This window comes from Anas acuta, chromosome 2 (genome assembly GCF_963932015.1).
Source record: "Anas acuta chromosome 2, bAnaAcu1.1, whole genome shotgun sequence".
NCBI lineage: Eukaryota > Metazoa > Chordata > Aves > Anseriformes > Anatidae > Anas > Anas acuta.
The window spans coordinates 112,624,365-112,644,818 of NC_088980.1; the positions used below are offsets into that span (position 1 = coordinate 112,624,365).

The 20,454-nt window shown below is 42.0% G+C and overlaps 1 protein-coding gene across 6 annotated transcripts in view; it reads right to left on the reverse strand.

The window, feature by feature from the left end:
- The window catches only part of SPIDR (scaffold protein involved in DNA repair), a 202,194-nt gene that overhangs the window by 169,910 nt on the left and 11,830 nt on the right, over nucleotides 1-20,454 (reverse strand). For all 6 annotated transcript variants that reach the window (XR_011092958.1, XM_068671720.1, XM_068671718.1 and 3 more), the window contains exon 5: nucleotides 19,946-20,103. Coding sequence is in view for 5 of the 6 variants with exons in the window: in XM_068671720.1 (XP_068527821.1) it covers nucleotides 19,946-20,103 (158 nt within the window). In the remaining variant the exon portion in view is untranslated. The remainder of the gene's footprint in view (nucleotides 1-19,945; nucleotides 20,104-20,454) is intronic.

Below are 20,454 nucleotides of genomic sequence, written 5' to 3' on the forward strand. Positions count from 1 at the left end.
ATACTTTTACTCTCTGGAAACTCTCCTGAAATAAAATACTTGGAACATTCAGTGTGCATTCAACAACTCTAAACAAATCTAGTGATTTTTACTGTTTAACCTTCCCACTTCCACCATTTTTTTTTTTGGTAAGCACTGATGTGAGAATTTTGAAGTCTTTTGTAGATCAGCAACTGCACATACACTCCCCGTACTTACCGCCCGACGAGGGAGGGTGCTGACCAACAGATGCACCACATTCCACATAATTTGCTAGATAACAGAAGTATAAGTCATCTTTATACTTGCACAGATTTTTAATCACCATCCTTTGCCCAACACAGCTTAGTGGTCAGGTCCCAAGAACAATTTTATGGAGTTCTGGCATCCACATTTTTTTTCCTAAACATTCAGTGATCTAGGTTTCCAGATCTTTTACAGTGCTACCTACTATTCTTTAAGATCTTCCACAGTTGATAATATTGGGGATAAAAATATCAATGATAAAATTTTGTCTATTTTCTTGCATCAGTGGAACTATACAAATAACAAAAATGTAGATCTAAATATACTATAAAGCAATAAAATTACAAAACAACATAAAATAGCTTTATGGGAAAGAAGGATGGGAATTTTTTTCCCCACATTTCACACCATTTCCTTCCCCCCCACACACCCAATTTGGGTGAGGTAGGAAGCAAGAACTTTTAATTTTTGCCCTGAAACATACTTGAAGTAATTGCAAGTGAGTGACACCTAGTGATGAACACAAATCTGATCATCCTCCACTCTCCCACACAGAGAAGATAAGCCAGCAAGCACCAACAGGTAACTTAAGAGTGGGTGTTGAATCATGGGAACCTGACACTACTATGTTTCTCTCCCTTAAAAGCCAAACACCAATTGAGCCAAGACACAGAAACCTGATGCACAGCTAAAAAGAACAAAATAAAATAAAACAGCTAATCTGTGCAAATGAGAGATGCTCAAAACATACCTAAATTATGACTTGTAAATTTGCTTCTCCATTCTCTTTAAAATTAGTCCCCTCTCTCTAGGGACACCAAATCCTCCCTGAGTTCTCATTCTCTATTAAAATTAAAAAAAATAATAAACCCCAAAGCAAATGGAAGAATGGGTTTTTCATCAAATACTTAAGTATCAACAGTTGTCTTAGAGACCATTTACTGATGTCTCTGGCATTACAACTACTGTCCTGTTGTAAGGATTTTATGAGTTTGTCAAAGACTTTTATTTTGCCAGTAGTTCCAAAATTATTGCTCACAGAGCAGTTACTGGAAGTGAAGGGGAGGGGAGGGGATCTAGTGTGATTTGTGGTAGGGTTACAGGAAGGAAAAGTATGCTACTATGCAAAGTAGCAACAACAGTCCCCTGAAAGGGAAGCTGGAATAAAGAGACAGACAAAACCGATCTGACTTTTTAACACGATAACACAAGACAATCTTGCGTATGGGAAGCTCACCCTGAAAGAAGGGATTTCTTCAAGTACCGTATTTTCAAGGGTAGCTCAAACCTCAGGGCTAAAAGAACAAGACACAAACTCCTGTAGGAAAGGGAAGCAGTTAAGCTAGCCCAGCCATGAAGTTTTCATGCACTCTGTGCCGTTTCATGAATTTCATTTTTGTCACGAGCAGGATTTTGTCCCTGGAATCTCACGGCTGCTCCTGCTTTAAGGACAAAATATACACCGATTAAAAATCATTGCAAGGACAGAGTCAAAAAAACCAACGAAAAATAGTGGTCAGAGAAGGGGAAGCACTAAACACACACTGCAGCTTGCAGACCTTGTTCTGCTCTGCAAACCCATGCGCATCTCATTTCTCTCTCCTCACAGACTTGTGAAAGGTGGGGCTTTTTTTTTCTTCTCCCAAATCCTTACCCAAACCTGAAAGAAAACTGAAAAACCTGAACAATTTTAAACCCTGAAAGCCCAAGCTCTTTGGAAAACTAACACAAGAGAGCCACCTATCATGTGAAGACAGGACTGACACCGCTCGTGGAGCCTACGCTGAAACTTATTTGAATGAACTTGACCCAGTTTGGCTTCAGGCCAGTGCTCAACGTCACTAAATGACTTAACAGAACACAGTGTTCCTGGCACGGGCACAAAAATGTGTTGAAATCCATGCCGGAGAGAGGAAAAAAAGTCAGTGTATGTTTCAAATTAATAAAGGAAAACGGTAATAAAAAGGTAATAAACACAAAGATGACATTAGATGTGTTTTAAAACACATCTGCTGCCTTTTTTTTCCCCCTTCCCATCTCTGATTTAAATTTTATCTTTTGGCATTCCTTCCTTTACCAGAAGTGAAGCGAATGAAGAGTTCTCCCTACGACAAGCCCTTCCCTGCCTAAATCCCAGCCTACGCGCTCTCCCTCTCACCTCTCCTGGTGCTGTACCTGGAAAATTCCAGCACACCTTTCAGCTAGAGAAGGGCGGGAGTGACAAGCTGTAAAGGCAGGGAGCTGCTCATGACTCACTTCCTCTCCAAACCTTCAAGTAAAGGCGACACTGCAGGTATCTCACCCTGTGCTTCTATAGGGGATAATCTGCTATCAAGTTATGTCATTCACAAACGGATTATTCTGAGGTTCTGCCACCAGATAAAAAGCAAACAAGTAGAAGGACGGGCAATATAAACTTGATGAACCATGAACCCGATGTACTTCCTCTGTATAACATATGGATCTGAGCTTGCTTCTCCTCATTTCCTCACCCTGGGACTGCCCCCCTCTCCCCCCCCTCAATCCCAGTCTCAAGTCCTGCTTCCTCTTTCCTTCTGTTATCGCTTCTGTCTCCTGCATCCCACCCTCCTCTTCCAGGAATGACGAGGATATCTGACACCTGTAGGTGCACGATCACAGCTCACAGACACTTAGAGGGCTTTCCCCAGTCACCCATGGAGGGCCTGTTCCACCACCTGTGACCCCATCCATGTCCTGACAGCACCTTGCAGGCAAGCCCTAAGTAACACAAAAGCAGGATAACAGACCCAGTAGCTGATCCAGCACCCTCCATCCACCTGCTGAAAAATACAGCATTTTTGCCTACTTACAGGTTCTCTGATAACACACTCAAGGCACGCATCAAGGAGACGATCCATGTCCGTGGCCAGGTCTTCCAACATCAGGAGCATGTGTTACATGTGAAAGTTACACTGAGGAATTTTTGCCTTAACTATTACATACTGCAAGCTACTACTACAACTACAACAAAACTGCTAACGAGACAATAAAACTTGTGTAGGAAGTTATTAGGTCCCTGTTTAGTATCACAGAAAATCCTTTCAGAAGTCATCTTCTTTGAAAACATCTTTCAGAGTCCTGCTTGTGACTTAAAATAGTATTAGCTCTAGTACTATAGTGGTTTACCCGTAATGCCCTAAGGATAAAAAAAAAATACATAATGGGACAGAAACTATGCCCTTGATGTTTTGTGGCTATATTTTTTGATTCTTAAAATGCCTTTTTCTAAGTAACGGCATCTTAAAGCAAACAAACATCTAGAAAGGCATGAAAAATACAACTCTTACACTCTTTTTGTTTACTTCTGTGCAGTACATATACTAAGGGCAAATTCATACGCAAAAAAGAAAAAAGTTGACCAGGACAAAGTGGGGGATGGGACTTCTTAAAGAATGGATGCTTCAAAAGCTCCCTGCAAACACAATGACCATTTGACAGGACGAACATCTTCACAGAACAGAAGCCACAGTGGAGATGATTATTCCTAATTTACTGTTTTTATGATGGTCATACTGCAGAATGAAGAAGGCAACTGAAGAAGTATCAGATAAAGTATAGGAAGGGAAGGCATTCAAATAGATATACAGATGGCTGATGACACAAGTGACAGGGAATTCATATCAAGACAGGTAAATTTCCAACGACGTGCCTTGACTTGATGGGTTATCTTTAAAGATCCCTCAGGAAGGCACAGAAGGATTAAGATTTATTGAACAAAGACGTGTGTTGGCATTCACACTGTACGTGTTCAACGTCCAAGCAGCTCCCTGCCCGCTCTCCCCTCCGAACACAGCCAGAACCACTACCTTGTGCTGGAGATGGGGGAAGGTTTTCATGGAGGGGAGCTCCTCAGCAGACTTGTGTTTACAGAGGAGTTTACTGGGTTGTCAGGGAGAGAAAAAAGCAGCAATCCCTGTGGCACCATCATTTGAACACACACAATTAAATTTGTCACAAAATTACAGCTCAGTTCTCTGCCGAACGTTGAAAGCCTGCCCCAATACCCTTCCCTCTCTCCAAATGGGGCTTGGCAAGGAGTCCCGAGATACTGTTAAGTCTGAAAGTTTGCTCGAGAACCAGATCCACAGGTTAGGGAAGTTTTCTCGAGCCACTCCCAGCTGGCCAGTGGGCAAACCGCAGGGAGACTGCCAGCGTCTCCAAGGAGGGCAAAGTTGAAGGGAGGATGTGACACACTTACCGCAATCACGCAGGCTCCTGGTCTTAATAACACGCAGCGTGGCTTATAACCTCTAAGCAAATGCACCAGATCATTAACTCAAAGGGGACGAGATTCATTTTTTTATTGCATTCTTAAGGCAAATATTCAGTAAGATCGTTTCTTCTAATCCTCTTCAGGACTATGAATGGGATTTAAAAAGCCAACAAGGAGTTAGGATCGCCTGCATTTAAAAGATGAAGAAAAAGCCCTCTTATTTTGCAGCTGGACCCAGAAGCCAGCAAGGCCTGTGCCCCGTTGCCCTTCTAAACCACCTCACCTCCCTGGAGCACGAAGCATTTTGGTTTAAGTCCTGGAGTATTTTTGTTTGTGGTTCAGAGAATCTCAAGTGACTGGATGCAATTTGCTGCGCCAGGACCAAAGGCAGGGTAACACATTCCTTGATTTCAGTGCATACTGTTTGAATTAAAACTTTCAATTGCACCACGCTATTTATGTTTTTGTTTAGCACACAAGAGAAAATCCTACCTATCCACCAGTAACTTTAGTGGCACGGCCCCATTTTCAAAGTAGAGCTGAGTCTTAAGCCACGAATGCTTCTCAAACCATCTTTAACTATATACGTACAAAAGTAACCATGGCAGCTTGTTGCATACCTGTCAGGTAGGAAAAAAATAGGCAAGAGGAATATTTTATTTTCTTAAATATAACACCATTTATCAACCTGAAAGAAAGGAGATTAGACTAATGGGTCACTCCTTAAAAACAAGCGTAAACAAGGCTCAGATACTCAAGACCAGCAATTCCTTTTAGCTCCGTTAGCATGTCAGTTTGTTCATTTGAGAGTCGGGCCTTTTGATAATAAAGCCAAGAGTACTTACTGGACACGTCAGTAACGCTGCGCAACCTGACAACCTAACACATTTGTCTTATTTCTCCTCCCCCATTTTTCAGCATAGTTCAGATACTCGTTTATGGGGTCAGCGAAAAGAATCTAGGACAGCTTGGTACCAGCAGGGAGACGTAAGTGCAGAAGCAGCACAGAGACACGAATTCAGTGGAACAGGAAGCGTAGCATCACCTGAGATGCAGTCACGTCCCTGGGCAAGTGAAAACAGGGTAACGTCAGAGCAGAACGAGGCTAGCACTGCTTCTGGAATACTAAAAGATAAATCATTTTAATTCTGTTATTCTTCTATAACACTTGATCTGTCACTCCTCGTAACACTTTGGGCTGGAAATGCCTCATTACGAGATGAAAAGCACAGCGAAGAGGTAAAAGGAAAAGGCATCTAGCCACCTCTGGGGAACGGCAGAATTTACGTGACCTGTGGTTACAGCAAATGCAGGCAGAGGCAGACAAATTACACCATTCTGACTGCACATACCGAATTCGGGAACTTTCAATTTATTAAATCTAAGTTACTACTATTTCCCATGAAGGAGATGATGTCCATTGCCAGCTAAACATAGGGACACATGATGCTTTTATTTTTACTAAATGCAGCTTCAGGTTTTTGGGGTAGTTTTGTTTTTCAGAAGCTAGTGCAGGTTGCCTGATTTTATAAAGCAAACACTTCTCATCCTGACAACATTTCAATCACTGCAACAGTGCAGTAGAAGTAATCAGGCCTCTGGATTCTGTATGGAGTTTCAGTGGTAACAAATCTTACCACACCTTCTTTACATAAAATTTCTGCTCTGTTTCTTCACTCAATTTCATTCCCATTTTTAATTCCTTTAAATCTGAACCCATCACCTTCACTTTTGCCTTATGCTTTTATTTCATTAGCGTGCTTTCGTTTGCTCTTTAAGAGTTTTAGCAAGTTTTGATTTTCCACAGTATCATTCTTTCTCCTTACTGCAGCACTACATAGTTAGGCACATAAACCCAAAACAAAAGAATTCCTTCCTAACTTTTTCCAGCATTGTGTGTTTATATTTCTTCACATGCAATTAGCCTAATTTTATCTAGCAAAAACTAAAGCCTTATTCTTTTTAAAAAACTGAATCCATGGAGATTAAAGCGTGCCAGAGAGACTGAGGCATCAGGTATGAGTGAAACTGAAACTTCGTAAGTAACCTATCAGATCCACTCTGTATTTTAGATATAAACAGCAAACCAGAACTTCCTTTTGCTTTAATCCCATAAACATTGGCAGAATGCCACATAAGATAATATGCTAACCAGACTCTGGAAGCTGAGGGCTTAAATGCACAATAAAGCAGCAATTAAAAAATTGTGGAGCTCAAGGAAAAGAAAAAAAAAAGACAGAACAGCAAAAATGAATCAGGCCATAGCCTTGCTGAAATCAGCATCCTACCTGGGACAGTAGCTATACGAGATGCATACAGAGAAGAACAAATACAAAGCAAGCAAACATTTCTTTCCTGGTATGCTCTTCCAGAGTGAAATGACTTGTAACTCCAGAGCTTCCTAAGGTAGCCTCATTTCACATAGCTCAATGTTTGTGTTTTTTAATTATTATTATTATTTTTTTTTTTTTTTTTAACTCAGAGAACCGTCTAATCACTTTTTAAACCAAACTCTGCAGATAGCTGGTAATATTGTACTTCTTAATACTTCATTGTCAGTAACAAAAGAAATCGGAAGGGCCCACAGGTAGGTCACCAGCCATAGGTTTCAGATCATTTTAGTTTCATTATCGTGTATTATTGCTGCAACGCCTAAAAAAAGCCTCAGGAAAGTTAAGGAGTGCTATGCTAAGACCTGTACCAAAAAAAAAAGACAAATAAGTTGCAACCACTGTGCAAGGACTTCGTGCCACCTAAAGAGCCTGAGCAATTAAGTGCTTAAAAAAAGTTATAGTGACAGAGGGGAAAAAAAAAAAAAAACAAAAAAACATTGGAAGGTGCTTTTCTTCCAGCTAAACTCTACAATGCCATTAACACTTCGGTATCTTCTTTAGAAGGAGATTTATTTCATCCATCCCAGTTTGGGAAAACACACAAACTACATTATGTTCTTCTCTTTAAAACTGGAGCACAGTTCTGCTAAGAAGCAGAAGAAGAATTTTTATGATCAACTGGCTGCAAAGCTCATAAAAATTAAATCCATTTGCTGTTCTTCCATTTGAAATACACATGGCAACAAAGCAACAAAAATTAGCATTCAGTGGTCTCTTAAATCATCCCTCCCTGCTCAAAGCGTGAAAATAAGCCACCACGCATATCACCAGTAGTCTAGCTTTTTCTGTTTTGCCATGACGACATGGATTATGGCTGTGTCAGGGCTGACTGACTGTCTACATTATTACTTCTGACTGTTCAGAGCATCTGGAGCATGCAAGACAGATAGAAAACTTCCACCACCACTTTCCAAAATGCTTACAGATTAATTGATGGCAATTAAGTAACAGCTGAGTAGCATTAAAAAACACCCAAGCAATTCACAGGCAGAGAATTTAGTTTTTTTTTCTTTTTGCCTCTTCACAAGCAAATTTTGGAAGCCACGATCCATAAGCAACTCCTGCATTAAACCACAAGTTAAACACACAGAAATGCCAACCTGAGATCGTTCAGGGCAGTTGCTAGGTTATACATACAACAAAAAGTGATGTGGAGTGCTTTAAGTTAATACAGAATGACAGAGATACTTTAAATCTGTCATTCTTGTCTTTAGTAAGTGGCTTGCACAGCACAAGTGTGGCAAAAAAGTTATGTTACCTGCTAATATGATGTAAAATCATGATTTAGTTTTCCCTTCCATTATTCCTCCAATTATTTCTTCCATTTAGCTTCCCACACAATGACCTGTGCTGTGACAATGTTAACTTAAATATTTCTAAATACTCAGCACACACGAAGGCAACAGAGGAGATTCGTATGAGTCTCAGTGAAAAATATTGCACGAGAGTGATGAATCAACTCATCTTCATCAGCAGCGAAAGTGATGCTTCCTTTTGTGTTTTAAGACACTGAATAAGGCAAAACAGACATTTTGCCAGGCCTAAGTTTCTCTTCTGAGCTCATCAGATGTAAGGAGCCATCAATACTTGTGGGAACCGTGTATCTAAAATTGCAAAACCACGTAAGAAAGGAATCTTCTGCCCCGTTCTGACACCCACTTAGCAACTTTTTCCATCCACAGCTCCTGTGGTTAGTACCAAGTTTTTAAACTATAAAATGCTCTTACAGAAAAGTAATCACAGGACCTTTTAAATCACAAGTGATATAAACCACGAGTCAAAAATAACATATGCTACAAATCTAGTTCTACTGTTCACACATGAAAAAAACTGTGGAAAATGAACCTCAAGTGCATCTAAAGGTTAAAAAGTAGATGGGAATAATCACTCTCACACTTTTTTCCTTCCAGATTTGTTTCTTGTAAAAACATTGCTTTTGTTTTTGTTTAAGCTGACAATCTTACAATCTGTCATTCAGTTCACTTTTTAAAGCACGAGAATGTCAGTTTTAAGCCCCATTTCACTTCCTCATCCTAAATTTGTGCTAATGCTCTAACCCTTTGAAAGGTCTACATACATTTTGATATTTTTCAGCTTATCCTTCCCCCCAAACTACGTAAGAGGGCAAATATGTCTTTCTTCCCTTTTTCTTCCCCTCCTTTCCTCTGATAACTACAGGCTGATGCTCATGCCAAAGTGCCTTCCTAGTGCAAAGGGCTGCCCGGACCCCTCCTTTTTACACCAGTACATAAATGCCATACAACAACTCTTACATTATAAGAATGATCCCGGTGAGTCCTGTAAAGGCAGAACGCAGTAGCTAAAGTTCGCTGTTGGCAAAGTTTCCCAGTATACAGTTATACACTGCAGTTTTACAAGCAGCTCTGTAATGCTGTTATGTTACTGCCTGTAATATTGTTAATTCTTTTCTCTGTACGTGCCTGCAAAGAATAATAGGGTGATATGAAATACAATTCTTTTTTGTATAAAGATAGAGATAAATCCCCACTATAATAATCCTGCGTCATCAGTTTATTAATAACACATGCTTATTACTTTAGAGAATTATGCACCTATTTCCAACTTTATTTCACACCATTATACAATCACACATTCACATGCATGCTCCAAAAATGATCCTGTTTATCCCAGAAAGAAGGTTCAGTATTGTGGATTAATATTTTTTTTTTTTTTTTCCTATACTGGTACTTATATTGCTCTCTCATTCCTGAAGATCCCAGAGTGCTTCATATCCTAGCATCCTAGACAGATCCCTTTATTTCTGGAACACACCAGGCTCCCAATGCAACTCAGTAACGCTTTTTTAAGTTTCAATTTCATGATGCTTCAGCATACTTCAACAAATACACGTTTGAAAATGAAAACCATAGCACTTTTCCAATTAATCATAAAAATAAGAGATTTCAAATTGGGAGGAAAGGAAAAAATACCTTTGCACTTGTCCCTCATTCAACTAAGTTAAAAAAAAAAAATTAGAGTCTGTGAAGTCTATCAGCAGCTCACTCCAGGGAAGCTAAATGCTTCTCTAGGCAAGATTGGCTACAGCCACCACCCTCTACAGAATCTGTGCTGTCTCAAAGGCTCCTTTCCAACCCTATGTCTGTTTAGAAAACTTTATAAGAAATGTGAGATAAGCATAAACTAGACTACAAGGAAAAAAAGACTGCCACATGGAGCAGCAGGTGACAGGACTAAAGCTGATAAGGGAACCAACTGCACTGCATCAAGAGAAGGTTCATTTGCAGCATCACCTGTTGGTATGTTGACTTCCCAACTGCTCTACAGAGGAAGCACCAAGGGTGGCAATGGAAAGAGGACAAAATCCATACACACTGAAAAGCCCACAGCATACAAACATGGGAGTAGCTGTACAGGAATCTACCAGGGATAGTTCTATCCCATTTTGTTTCTGACAATGGTTTATGTCAGATGTTTAGGGGCGAGTTTGAAACAGGGCAAACATGTGGCAAAGCTGCCACAGGACAGCCTCCCTTACTCCAGTTTGCAGCTTCAACTGGAGGCATTATCTTTGTATTTAATCCTTAACAGATTTATTTTGTGAATTTGTCCAATTAGTTTTGAACCCATGTAATCTTTTGGCATCCACATCACCCTGTGGCAGGGAGCTTTGTGGCTCAATCACATATGGTGGGATGAATAATCTCCTTTTAAACGCTGACTCGACCTGCTGGTTTCACTTGATGAAACTATACACCTAGCTCTATACCGGAGCTTGTCACTTCATTTACTACTTCCTACTTATTTGTGATTCACGGGTTTCTTTCATGCCCTCTCCATGTGGATCTCCTTCAGGCTGAAGGTTTCTATTATACCAAATTTCTTCTCATGCAGAAAACACTCCATAAATCTGATCACTATTACCAACTTTCTATGAATCTTTCCTGCTTCCACTGCTTTTTTTGTTAACACTAATACTACTACCCATAAATACAGTGGATGTTGAAAGTTAATGGATTTTTTTTTTAAGTTGCAATTTATTTTTTTTTAAAGCATATTTTTAGAGTATCTAAGCTCCAGTAGAAACCTCACCCCTTTTCATCCATGACTATTTTGTCTGAAGCTGTTTTACCCATCATGTTCACCTTCACATACAGACAGCTCCGGTCTGTTTTTCTCACTTAGCTCCTCTGGTTCCTTCTCTGTGCACACGAAGGGGTCTGCAGAACACCAAGTCATTTCCTCTCAGAGCCAAACTTCTCAGCAGCCCCCGCAGGGATTCACACAAAGGGAGATCAGGGTTTTTCTCTATTGATGTGATGTAAGGAGAAAGATGCATGTAGATAAGAAAAATCACATGCATAACACTGGAGGGTGCAACAACAGCACTGCACTGCTAAAGCACCTGATGTGAGGAGCTGCTGCAGCTGCCCTTTTTGAAGGGTGGCTACCAGGTGAAAATATTTGGTGACATGGAACAAAATGGTTGTATTAGGCAAGAGAGAATGGGTGAACTGAGACTGAGCAGTGACCAGGTCAGGGTGAATGGGGACAAGTGAATGAAACAGTGACCGAGGTGGGAAGAGAAGACTGAGTGGGTGGAGGATGACTGGGACTGAGTCAAAAAACATGCCCCTGTGATGGGACTGAGCAGTGAATAGAGCATCAGGTGCAGCATCTTCATGTGTTCAAAAAAGCGTGGATAAAAAGGCTGGGCCGAAGCTGTAAGTAGCAGGAGAGATACTTTATGAAGTAACAGCTTTCAGAGAGATGGATGACAGGAAGACAAAGTCATCAGGCAGTCAGGGCTGCTGCCCTAGCTTGGAGGCAAAGTGACATGTTAGAGACAAAAAGTGAGGAGCATGTTACACACAGCTGGCACCTGTGGTGAGTATGCTAAGAGATTCTCACAGAGTAAGGCAAAGTCTTCTCCAACATTTTAAGAGATCTGGAGTTCCAGCCCATCTCCACAGGGCTTCCCCACAGAAAGGGTTAATCAGTCACCAGGGTTATTAGTCTGGAATGCAAGTGTCCTGATAACAAAAGAATGGTAGATCTGAGCTGTCATCTGCAGATGATTCAGAGGTTTGTCTAGAAACTGTTTATCACAAAGCAAGAGCAACAGAACATGACACAGACCCTGCCAAACTGGCTATGAGCGGCAGGACTTCACTCCACCCCAGTACCACCTCGCTGTGCCCAGGAAAGCCAGCCTCCCCCCACCCACAAGTTCCTACTTCCAACTTTAAGCTTTATCATGAACATTTTCAGCTTTAATCCATTTGTTCTGATCTCATTTACTCCTCTTATCTAACAAGTTTCCACGTTGTGGTGGGAGCCAGGAACAAACGTCCTGTTCTTCCATATCATACCACAAAGCTGCATTCCTTCCAATCCACAGATACAGCAGCACAAACTAAAAACAAAACACACAAAACAACAACAACAAAAACCAAAGAACCCCCCACATAGCTGCCTTCTTCCATCCAAGATAAAAACAAAGACAGATATACAAGACCTTCATCCATTAAAGAGAGGCAGAACACTGAAAAACCTGTGGAGGTTTTTTTAATAGCCACTCAGCTTCTAAACTTTGATCTTCCTGTGTTTTCCAAGGTATTCTAAATTTAATGTCCAGATCTTCAGAGTTCAGTAGATTTTATCAATAACCCTTACTAGAAGAGGAATGGCTCTGTTTTTGTGAAAAGTGAAAAGAAACAAAATGGTATCTAAAATGAAGGGATAATTGGGTGAATTTGGTAAACGTCATGCTTGACTTATTCTACCAGCAACTGGATGACCCTAGACATGCAATCTCTTATTTTTACTTAACACTGTTCTATAGATAGCATTACACATGCTTTTATTTTTTCAGATGGACGCATACATGTCTTTCCTGTAGTGCTGTGACAACCTGCCAGACCTGTATGGTTCAGCCTGCGAACAGGCACAGCCTGCAATCACTCAAGGTACCTTAAATGGACAAGAAACGTTTTTTCCACCATTGGATGCAACAAACATGCCTGGTGATAAAAGAGCATTTTACTTTCTGATGTATTCGGTCCTTCATCTGACGCAATGATTTAGCACAGTGGGTGACAAACAGCTATGGGACCACTATAAAATTATTTTTAAAACAAAGTAATGGCCCATGAGACATATTCAAACAGGAATTGTTAAACGAACTCAAAAATCTTTTAGACATAAAGCTCAGCCTGCAATACACAGACCCCTTTGTGTGGATGGAAACAAAATTGGAGCCATTAGCTGATGTTTCTGGCTCCTCTGTTTTGGTTTCTTTCCAGACCCACAGTATTTAGAAAGTATATTTATCAGAACAAACAGCTAAGATTGAGCCTATGTATTCCTTTTTTTTTTTCTTCCACCATTTGCCTCAAGAAGGATTTCAAACAGATTCCAACTAATCTCTCCTCCAATCTGGCCTGAGGAGTCCCAAGGCGCATTGTTAGGAATGAGTTTGGAAGGCAGATTTAGACAAAACAAAACCCAGCAGCTTTCTCACTGTCCTCGTGATTCTTCGCAGAGTGCAAAACTCTTCACAAATTATCCGGAGAGTCTTGTCAGAGGTGGGGAAATGAGACCAAGGCCTTCAGTCTCCTACTGGTGTCATTAACTCTCCTGGCTTTAGCCTTGTCCTGCTCCCAGAGGTGCATGCTCCACCCTCTCCTATAGCCTCTTCTGGCGTAAGGCTATGGAAAGGAGACACGTGAGACCCTCTTTCTTTGCTTCACCTCTTGAGCCTGAGGTCAGGGCAAAGCATACAGCCCCTTGCTTCTCCTAACACTCGTGAAGCCCCTCTGCAATGTTCTGGGGAGCGGCACACTGCTGAGAGGTGCCAGGCCTGAGAAAACCCAGATCCCTCCCGTGGAATGCAGCCACAGGAAAACCACCACAGGCCACTGTGGTCTTGTTTAAAAAAAGAAAAAAAAAAGCGAATGTGGGGAAGAGGGGGATGAAGAGGGGAAGACGGCAGTGAGGGGGGCACTCGATACGTGTCGGCAGAGATATCAGCGCTGTCAGCTGTGCTTCAAGTTGTTGCTCTCCAGAGCTGTGCAAGAAAGACCAGGCGGCCCAGCTGCGGCCTGAACTTAAACAAAGCGGAGGAGCTGGATTAGTGCACACGAAAAGCCCCGAGTTGGGAACGTGAAAACACAGCCTTGGAACGGCAGCACAAGGCAGAGGGGGCTAAAGCCTGTTTATGGCACTGCGGTAACTCCTGCAGTTCGTCAGATCGGGTACACCCAGGACGTGGGATTCGGGGCTCTTTTGTATTTAGTTAATAAACCACACGGGGAATTTCACCAACTAAGCTTAAGGAAGCCCCGCTACCTTGGGGACAGTGGATCACATGCAAGGTCACACAAACACATATGCAAGCACACAGCATAGATGACAACTGTGGTGAAAAGCTTCCTGCAAAATGGACACCATGGCCCTACAGCATCCAACAAAACAGAAAAGACAGTGTCCAGTCACTCACAGGGCTGCCTGCACCATTGCCAAGGAAGGTAACAAGACAATTCAGCTAAATTGAGATTGGAGCTCACTCAGAAACATGCAGTTTTCTCTTCTGATAACCTGAGCAAATCACTGAAACAGCATGCTGAGAGGGGAGCCATTAGCTATGACTCTGAAAAAAGTTTTGAGGTTTCCTTTCTGGATGACCAGATGCAGCAGCATGCCTGCAGCAGAAAGCAGCTGGCACACAATTTCAGTTTTGTTCAGCAGTCCGTGCATAAATCGCTCCACCTCACCAACATGAACACAAATGGCATTTGTTCCTGCACTACTGCTGACTTGCAGTCTTAACTAATAGGTCTTGCTAAAAGGTCCACCTCAGGAGCCCTGCTAAAAGACACCAGTTCCACCCAGAAAAGCAAGGTTCACTTTTTTTGAGGGTAGACAGGGAAGAAGCAGGCAGAGAAGGAAGAAGGACATGGCCCAGACTGGTTGTGCAAGTGCCATGCTTAAGAGTTTTCCAAGATTGCACCGGATAAAGCGCTAAGCAACCTTGCTTGACCTTGCACCTCGGCCTGCTTTGAGCAGCTTGCATCAGAGACACCCCGAGCCCATTCCAGTCTGGGTTACCCCATGAAGCACACTTTCAGAAATAGTGAGCTTGTGCACGTTCTTGTGTATATTCTAGCCAGCTTCCTTTGGTAATGGACTGACAAAAGTAATTGTTTGCAACAACACGGTTGTACCAGCATCCTTTATCAGCAGAGTCATCAGTCTGACAGGATGACACAAATTCCATCTGCCATAATAACGATTCCTTGCCTTGAGATAACCTATTTTAAGTTCTGTTACACAACAATAGTTCTAGACTCCATTCTAATTACCGAGCCAATGATAGTCCTAATTACCATTGTAATGGATCAAGGAACAAGGACATATAAAAGCAGGGCCAAAAATATTAGTGAAATCTTGGCCATGCATGATTCTTCTAATCATTCTTAAAAGGATCTCTTCAAAATACCATTGTGTGTTGAATCCCCCCTTTTAACACCATAGAGGGAGAAAGTCTTTCAAAAAAAAAAGACAGCAATAAATCAACATATTAAGCAACTGATTGGACCCAATTTTGGCAGATGGGAAGACCTCAGATATAAGACAAATCAACATACACCCATACGTAGGAAAAAATTCCCAAATAATTTGTTCCCTTCACTCGCAGAAAACCTGATAATTAACTTTTGCACAACTCTACACAAACATCACATCAAATCTTGCAGTATCAGTGTACACAGGCTGCAGCACAGAGGAGTGACAGCACAGTGCTGATTCATCTAACGAAGTTTTGAAACAAAATGTGGTGATTCTCTTCAACTGCCTATGATCATACAGCAAGATACTTTGGGGTTATTACCACTCAATCTGTATTTAAAAGAAACAAGCTTTTAATCATGTGTTTTTGATACATTTCAGCCACATCAGACACCAAGATTAGCAGGCAAGCTTATTTGTGTGTTCTGAAACAAAGAGTGTCAACAGTAACAACTTAAGCTTTATTAATGCTGCATAGCAAGTACAGAAGGATGCCTAATTGCCATACTTTAACTATACAAAGGGCAAAAACCTCTCCTTCATGCCATTCTGGGATAACTCTCTTGCCTTGCATATTTGACATTGGAAGTGGGGTGATGGTTGGACCAGATGATCTTGAAGGTCTTTTCTAACCTTAATGATTCTATAGAAAGTAAGCACATCTGGTAATCGGTAAGAAACCAGTAAGGAGATACAATACAGAGGATAAAAAGAATACTCTGAGACACAGGAATTATATACTCTGTATCACTAAAAGTAGGCCAGCGCTAAAGTTACAGAGAATGTTTTAAGGAGGGATTGAAGTGTGGAAGGAGATGCCACTCAGCACACAGAGACAGAGAAAATTCCCAGTGTGGCAGGAGACAGGAGCTCACCTACAACAGCACTAGAACATCAGTGTCCCTCAGGTCAGTACTGTGACCAACACTACACTTAACATCTTTGTCAGTGGGATCGAGTGCACCCTCAGCAAGTTTGCCGATGACACCAAGCTGAGTGATGTAGTCAACACGCTGGAGGGAAGGGATGCCATCCAGAGGGACCTGGGCAGGCTGGAGATGTGGGTCCGTGCAAATCTCATGAGGTTCAACAAGGCCAACTGCAAGGTCCTGCATCTAGGTCAGGGCAATGCCAAGCACAAATACAGGCTGGGCAGAGAATGGAGTGAGAGCAGCCCTGAGGAGAAGAACCTGGGTAATGAGAAACTCAACATGAGCCAGCAATGTGTGCTTACAGATCAGAAGGGCAATCCTATCCAGGGCTGCATCAAAAGAGGTATGACCAGCAGGGCAAGGGAGGTGATTCTCCCTCTCTGCTCTCGTGAGGCCCCACCTGGAGTGCTGCCTTCAGCTCTGCGGCCCCCAGCACAAGAAGGATGTGGACCTTTTAAAGCAAGTCCAGAGGAGGGCCGTGAAGATGATCAGAGTGCTGGAGCACCTCTCCTATGAAGAGGGACAGAGAGCTGGGGTTGTTCAGCCTGGAGAAGAGAAGGCCATGGGGAGACCTTACAGCAGCCTGCCAGCACTTAAAGGAGGCCTGCAGGAAAGCTGGGGAGGGACTCAGTGTCAGGGGGTGTAGGGATAGGACAAGGGGTAACAGCTTTGAACTAAAAAAAAAAAAAAAGGGGAGATTTAAATTAGATGTTAGGAGGAAATTCTTCACTGTAAGGGCGGTGAGGGACTGGCACAGGCTGCCAGAGAAGCTGTGGATGCCCCATCCCTGGGGGTGTTCAAGGCCAGGCTGGATGGGGTTTGGGCAACCTGGTCTGGTGGGAGGTGTCCCTGCCCACGGCAGGGGGGCTGGAACTGAGGGATCTTTGATATCCCTTCTCACTCAAACCATTTAATAAATATGAGATCTTATATAATCCCCAACATTAAGATATTAATAAATCAAATATAATTCAGATATTAATCATTCTCACAAAATATGGTTCCTCAGCACATTAGACAAGGCCTCTGCACAAGTCAGGGAAAAAGTAATTATTACCAATGCGTAGAACTGTGTTAGACCAATTTTGAGGTGATTAGATGGTGCTCTTCTGGAAAACATGGATGCTAAAAAATCATCATTAATGGTTAATCTTTATTCAGAGCACCACAGTCCCCAAGAAAAAGGGCAATTGGGCATCCTTCAGAGGTAGCAGAGCAGAGAAACAAAAATCTTCTGGCATCAGGTCTTGCCAGACCTTTGTTCTTTATCACCTTAAGTAAATGGTGACGCATGAGAAATTCCATCCCTGAACGAGACACAAAGGAAAGCAAAGCATGATCATGTTGTATTTTCATAGCTTCCCCCCCCCCCCAATAATTCTGGATTGAACCAAAATTAACTAACAGTTGCTCACCACAAGACGAGATTCAACTTGCCTTCCTCATTACCCTCTGTCAAGTAGCTTTACACGTCAGAGGCTGCTAGCTGATAAGAAAGACACTGCACAGGGACTTAAGATGGAACACAAACTGAAGTGGGACTGTAGTTTTACACCTGACACAGAAACAAGAGTTTTACCCTCATACTGAAACAACACATCAAGTTGTTCTACGTAATTAATTGACTAGAAGTAATTCTCAAATTAGATCTACTGGTATATTAGGGAAAAAAACAGCTATAAAGTTATTCATTTCCCAGTAGAAACCTATCTCGCTCTTACCATGGGTAAATACTACAATAAAGATATTTGGCAGCAGTCCTAAACCTCTAGAACCTCTTGGTATTTGGCATATTTTGAAGTGGGGTAAAATAAATTTCATGGTCTTTTGATTATCCACACACTCCATTAGGTTCCAGAGATTTAGTAAATACCACAAAAATGATGATATATCAACATTTGGCTCTTTTTCCTTTCCCCACCATGAACTAGGCCACAAAATTAAGAGGCCTTTTTGAAGAATACTCATACAGCAAATGACCTCCTATAGTGAACACTTCTTTTGTGTTCGCTCTTGGAATCCTCTCAAACAGCTTGCCTGCAATGTTTCCTAGGAAAATAGCATATCTGAAGTAAAGCAAAGCAAAGAATGCAAATGACAGTGATCGCTGGGGCTTTAACCTCCTGCATACACCAAATTCCCAGAAGAAAGTTTACTGGTAAGGCTGACCACCCATGGAAATTCCCACAGCGTGGCACTCCGACTTGGAAAGAAAAACCTGAAAAAGGATCCTGAGATTCCCAATTTCCCCACAGATTTTGTAGTAGCATAGCTTATTCTGGTTAAGGTTAAAACCTGTTTATTTTAGTATGGTTGCATCTAAATGAAGCCTCTCCTGAGCACTATTTACTATTATTGAAGTGTCTCATAGCATTCACCCAACCTTCCATCTGCAGCGGAGTAAATCACGCTGGTATAACAGAAGAGGGACTTTTAGGGCTTGCGTAAATCCCAGGTCTATTTTCCCAAGGTTTATATGGACTGCATGTTCTCTTCTAACACTGCTGTCCAAGACTTGTGTTATTTTAAATCAGCTCTTCAAGAACCTGAAAAATACTCAATTAACCCATGGTGAACTCTGAGCTACGGATGCTAAATTGCTACCACCATCCACGTCAGACAGCCCAAAGCCAGGTCACATGTGTCAACACGGCAGCGTGCCATAACACAGGATGTCCAGTTCCACCGGGCTATTTCCAGCCTCTGGCTGCAACAAGAAGACATGCTCCCAAAGGCAGCCGGTCCCTGTCATTTGACTGCTTGGGTGAGGAACCTGGCCACGGCTCGGTCTGCAGGCAGAACTTCCTTCCGTGCCCGCTGCCACCCGCGTTAAGGAAGCCTCTCTGATTAGATAGATGGAAATACACCTTGGCCAGCCTCCCTGCTGCCCGGGAGGAGGGAACTGCTCGCAGCCCGGCCTCTGGTGCCCTCTGCCGGCTCTGCGGGGCTCCGGGGGCTGCCATGGCAGGCAGCATCCAGCCTGCAGCATCCAGCAGCAGGCGGTGACCGCCTCCTCTCTCCTCCTCAGAGGTGCCTGTGGAGACGGTCAGGCCAAAAGGCAGACACTACGCTCACCTCAGAGGGTGGAAGAGAGACCAGAGAAATAGGTAGTTGTCTGACCCACCACATTACAGGAAATCTGGACATCAGCTCTCTAAAGGCAGCACCATTTAGATGGGGCTATAAAGAATCCAGATCAAATTTCTGGTAGGAAATCTATCCATTTGATCACTTTTGTGTGTGCACATTGAAATACAATAAAAATTTATTTAAATGTAACGAACTTATTTACTCAGAGAGTGACTGAACACTAGAACAGGTTGCCCAGAGCAGTTGTAGAGCCTCCATCTTTGGAGATGCTTGCAACCCAGCCAGATAACCCTGAGCAACCTGCTCTATCAGGCCCAGCTCTGAGCAGAGGGGTTGAACTGGATGATCTCCAGAGGTACCTTCCCACTTCAGCAATTCTGTGACTCAGTGACCACACTACCAATTTCTAGGCGTGGGACATCGTTGGTTCAGCAGTCAGAAAATACCTTGACATTCTTGTGAGTGTCACTATACACTACATAGCTATAGAAGAATCTTTTTTAAAAAAACAAACAGTTTCTTACATTATAGGGCTCATCATTCTCCTCTTTGACAGGCGGAGAATTAAGATTTGTGCAGGAGTCTGAGTCCGATATCTCCAGTGAGCTGTCATCTTTTTCTGATCCATCAAATTTATCTGTAGAATCACTATCTTTCTCCCAGTCAATGAACTCTGGTTCATCTAAAAAAAACATGCAAAAATATTTTTTTCTTATTCATCCATATATTATTCATAAATACAAATTTAAACAAAGTAAAATATTAATTATCCCTACATTGGGAAAAATGCAATGTTATTTTGCTGTATACACTTAACCAGTCTCTATACTGAACTATTTTGTGATCCTGTGCCTCATAGTAAAACCTGAACCCTACCAGCAGACAATAGAAGCTTCTGTGAAGATAAAAAATCCGAAGTTTTTCAAAGTACTGACCAATAAGGAGGCAATATTTTTAACTACTTAGGTAAGTAGTTAGTTTAGTTATGATTAATTTTCCTCAGTTTTAGTTATGTGGATTTTTTTTGGTGGTA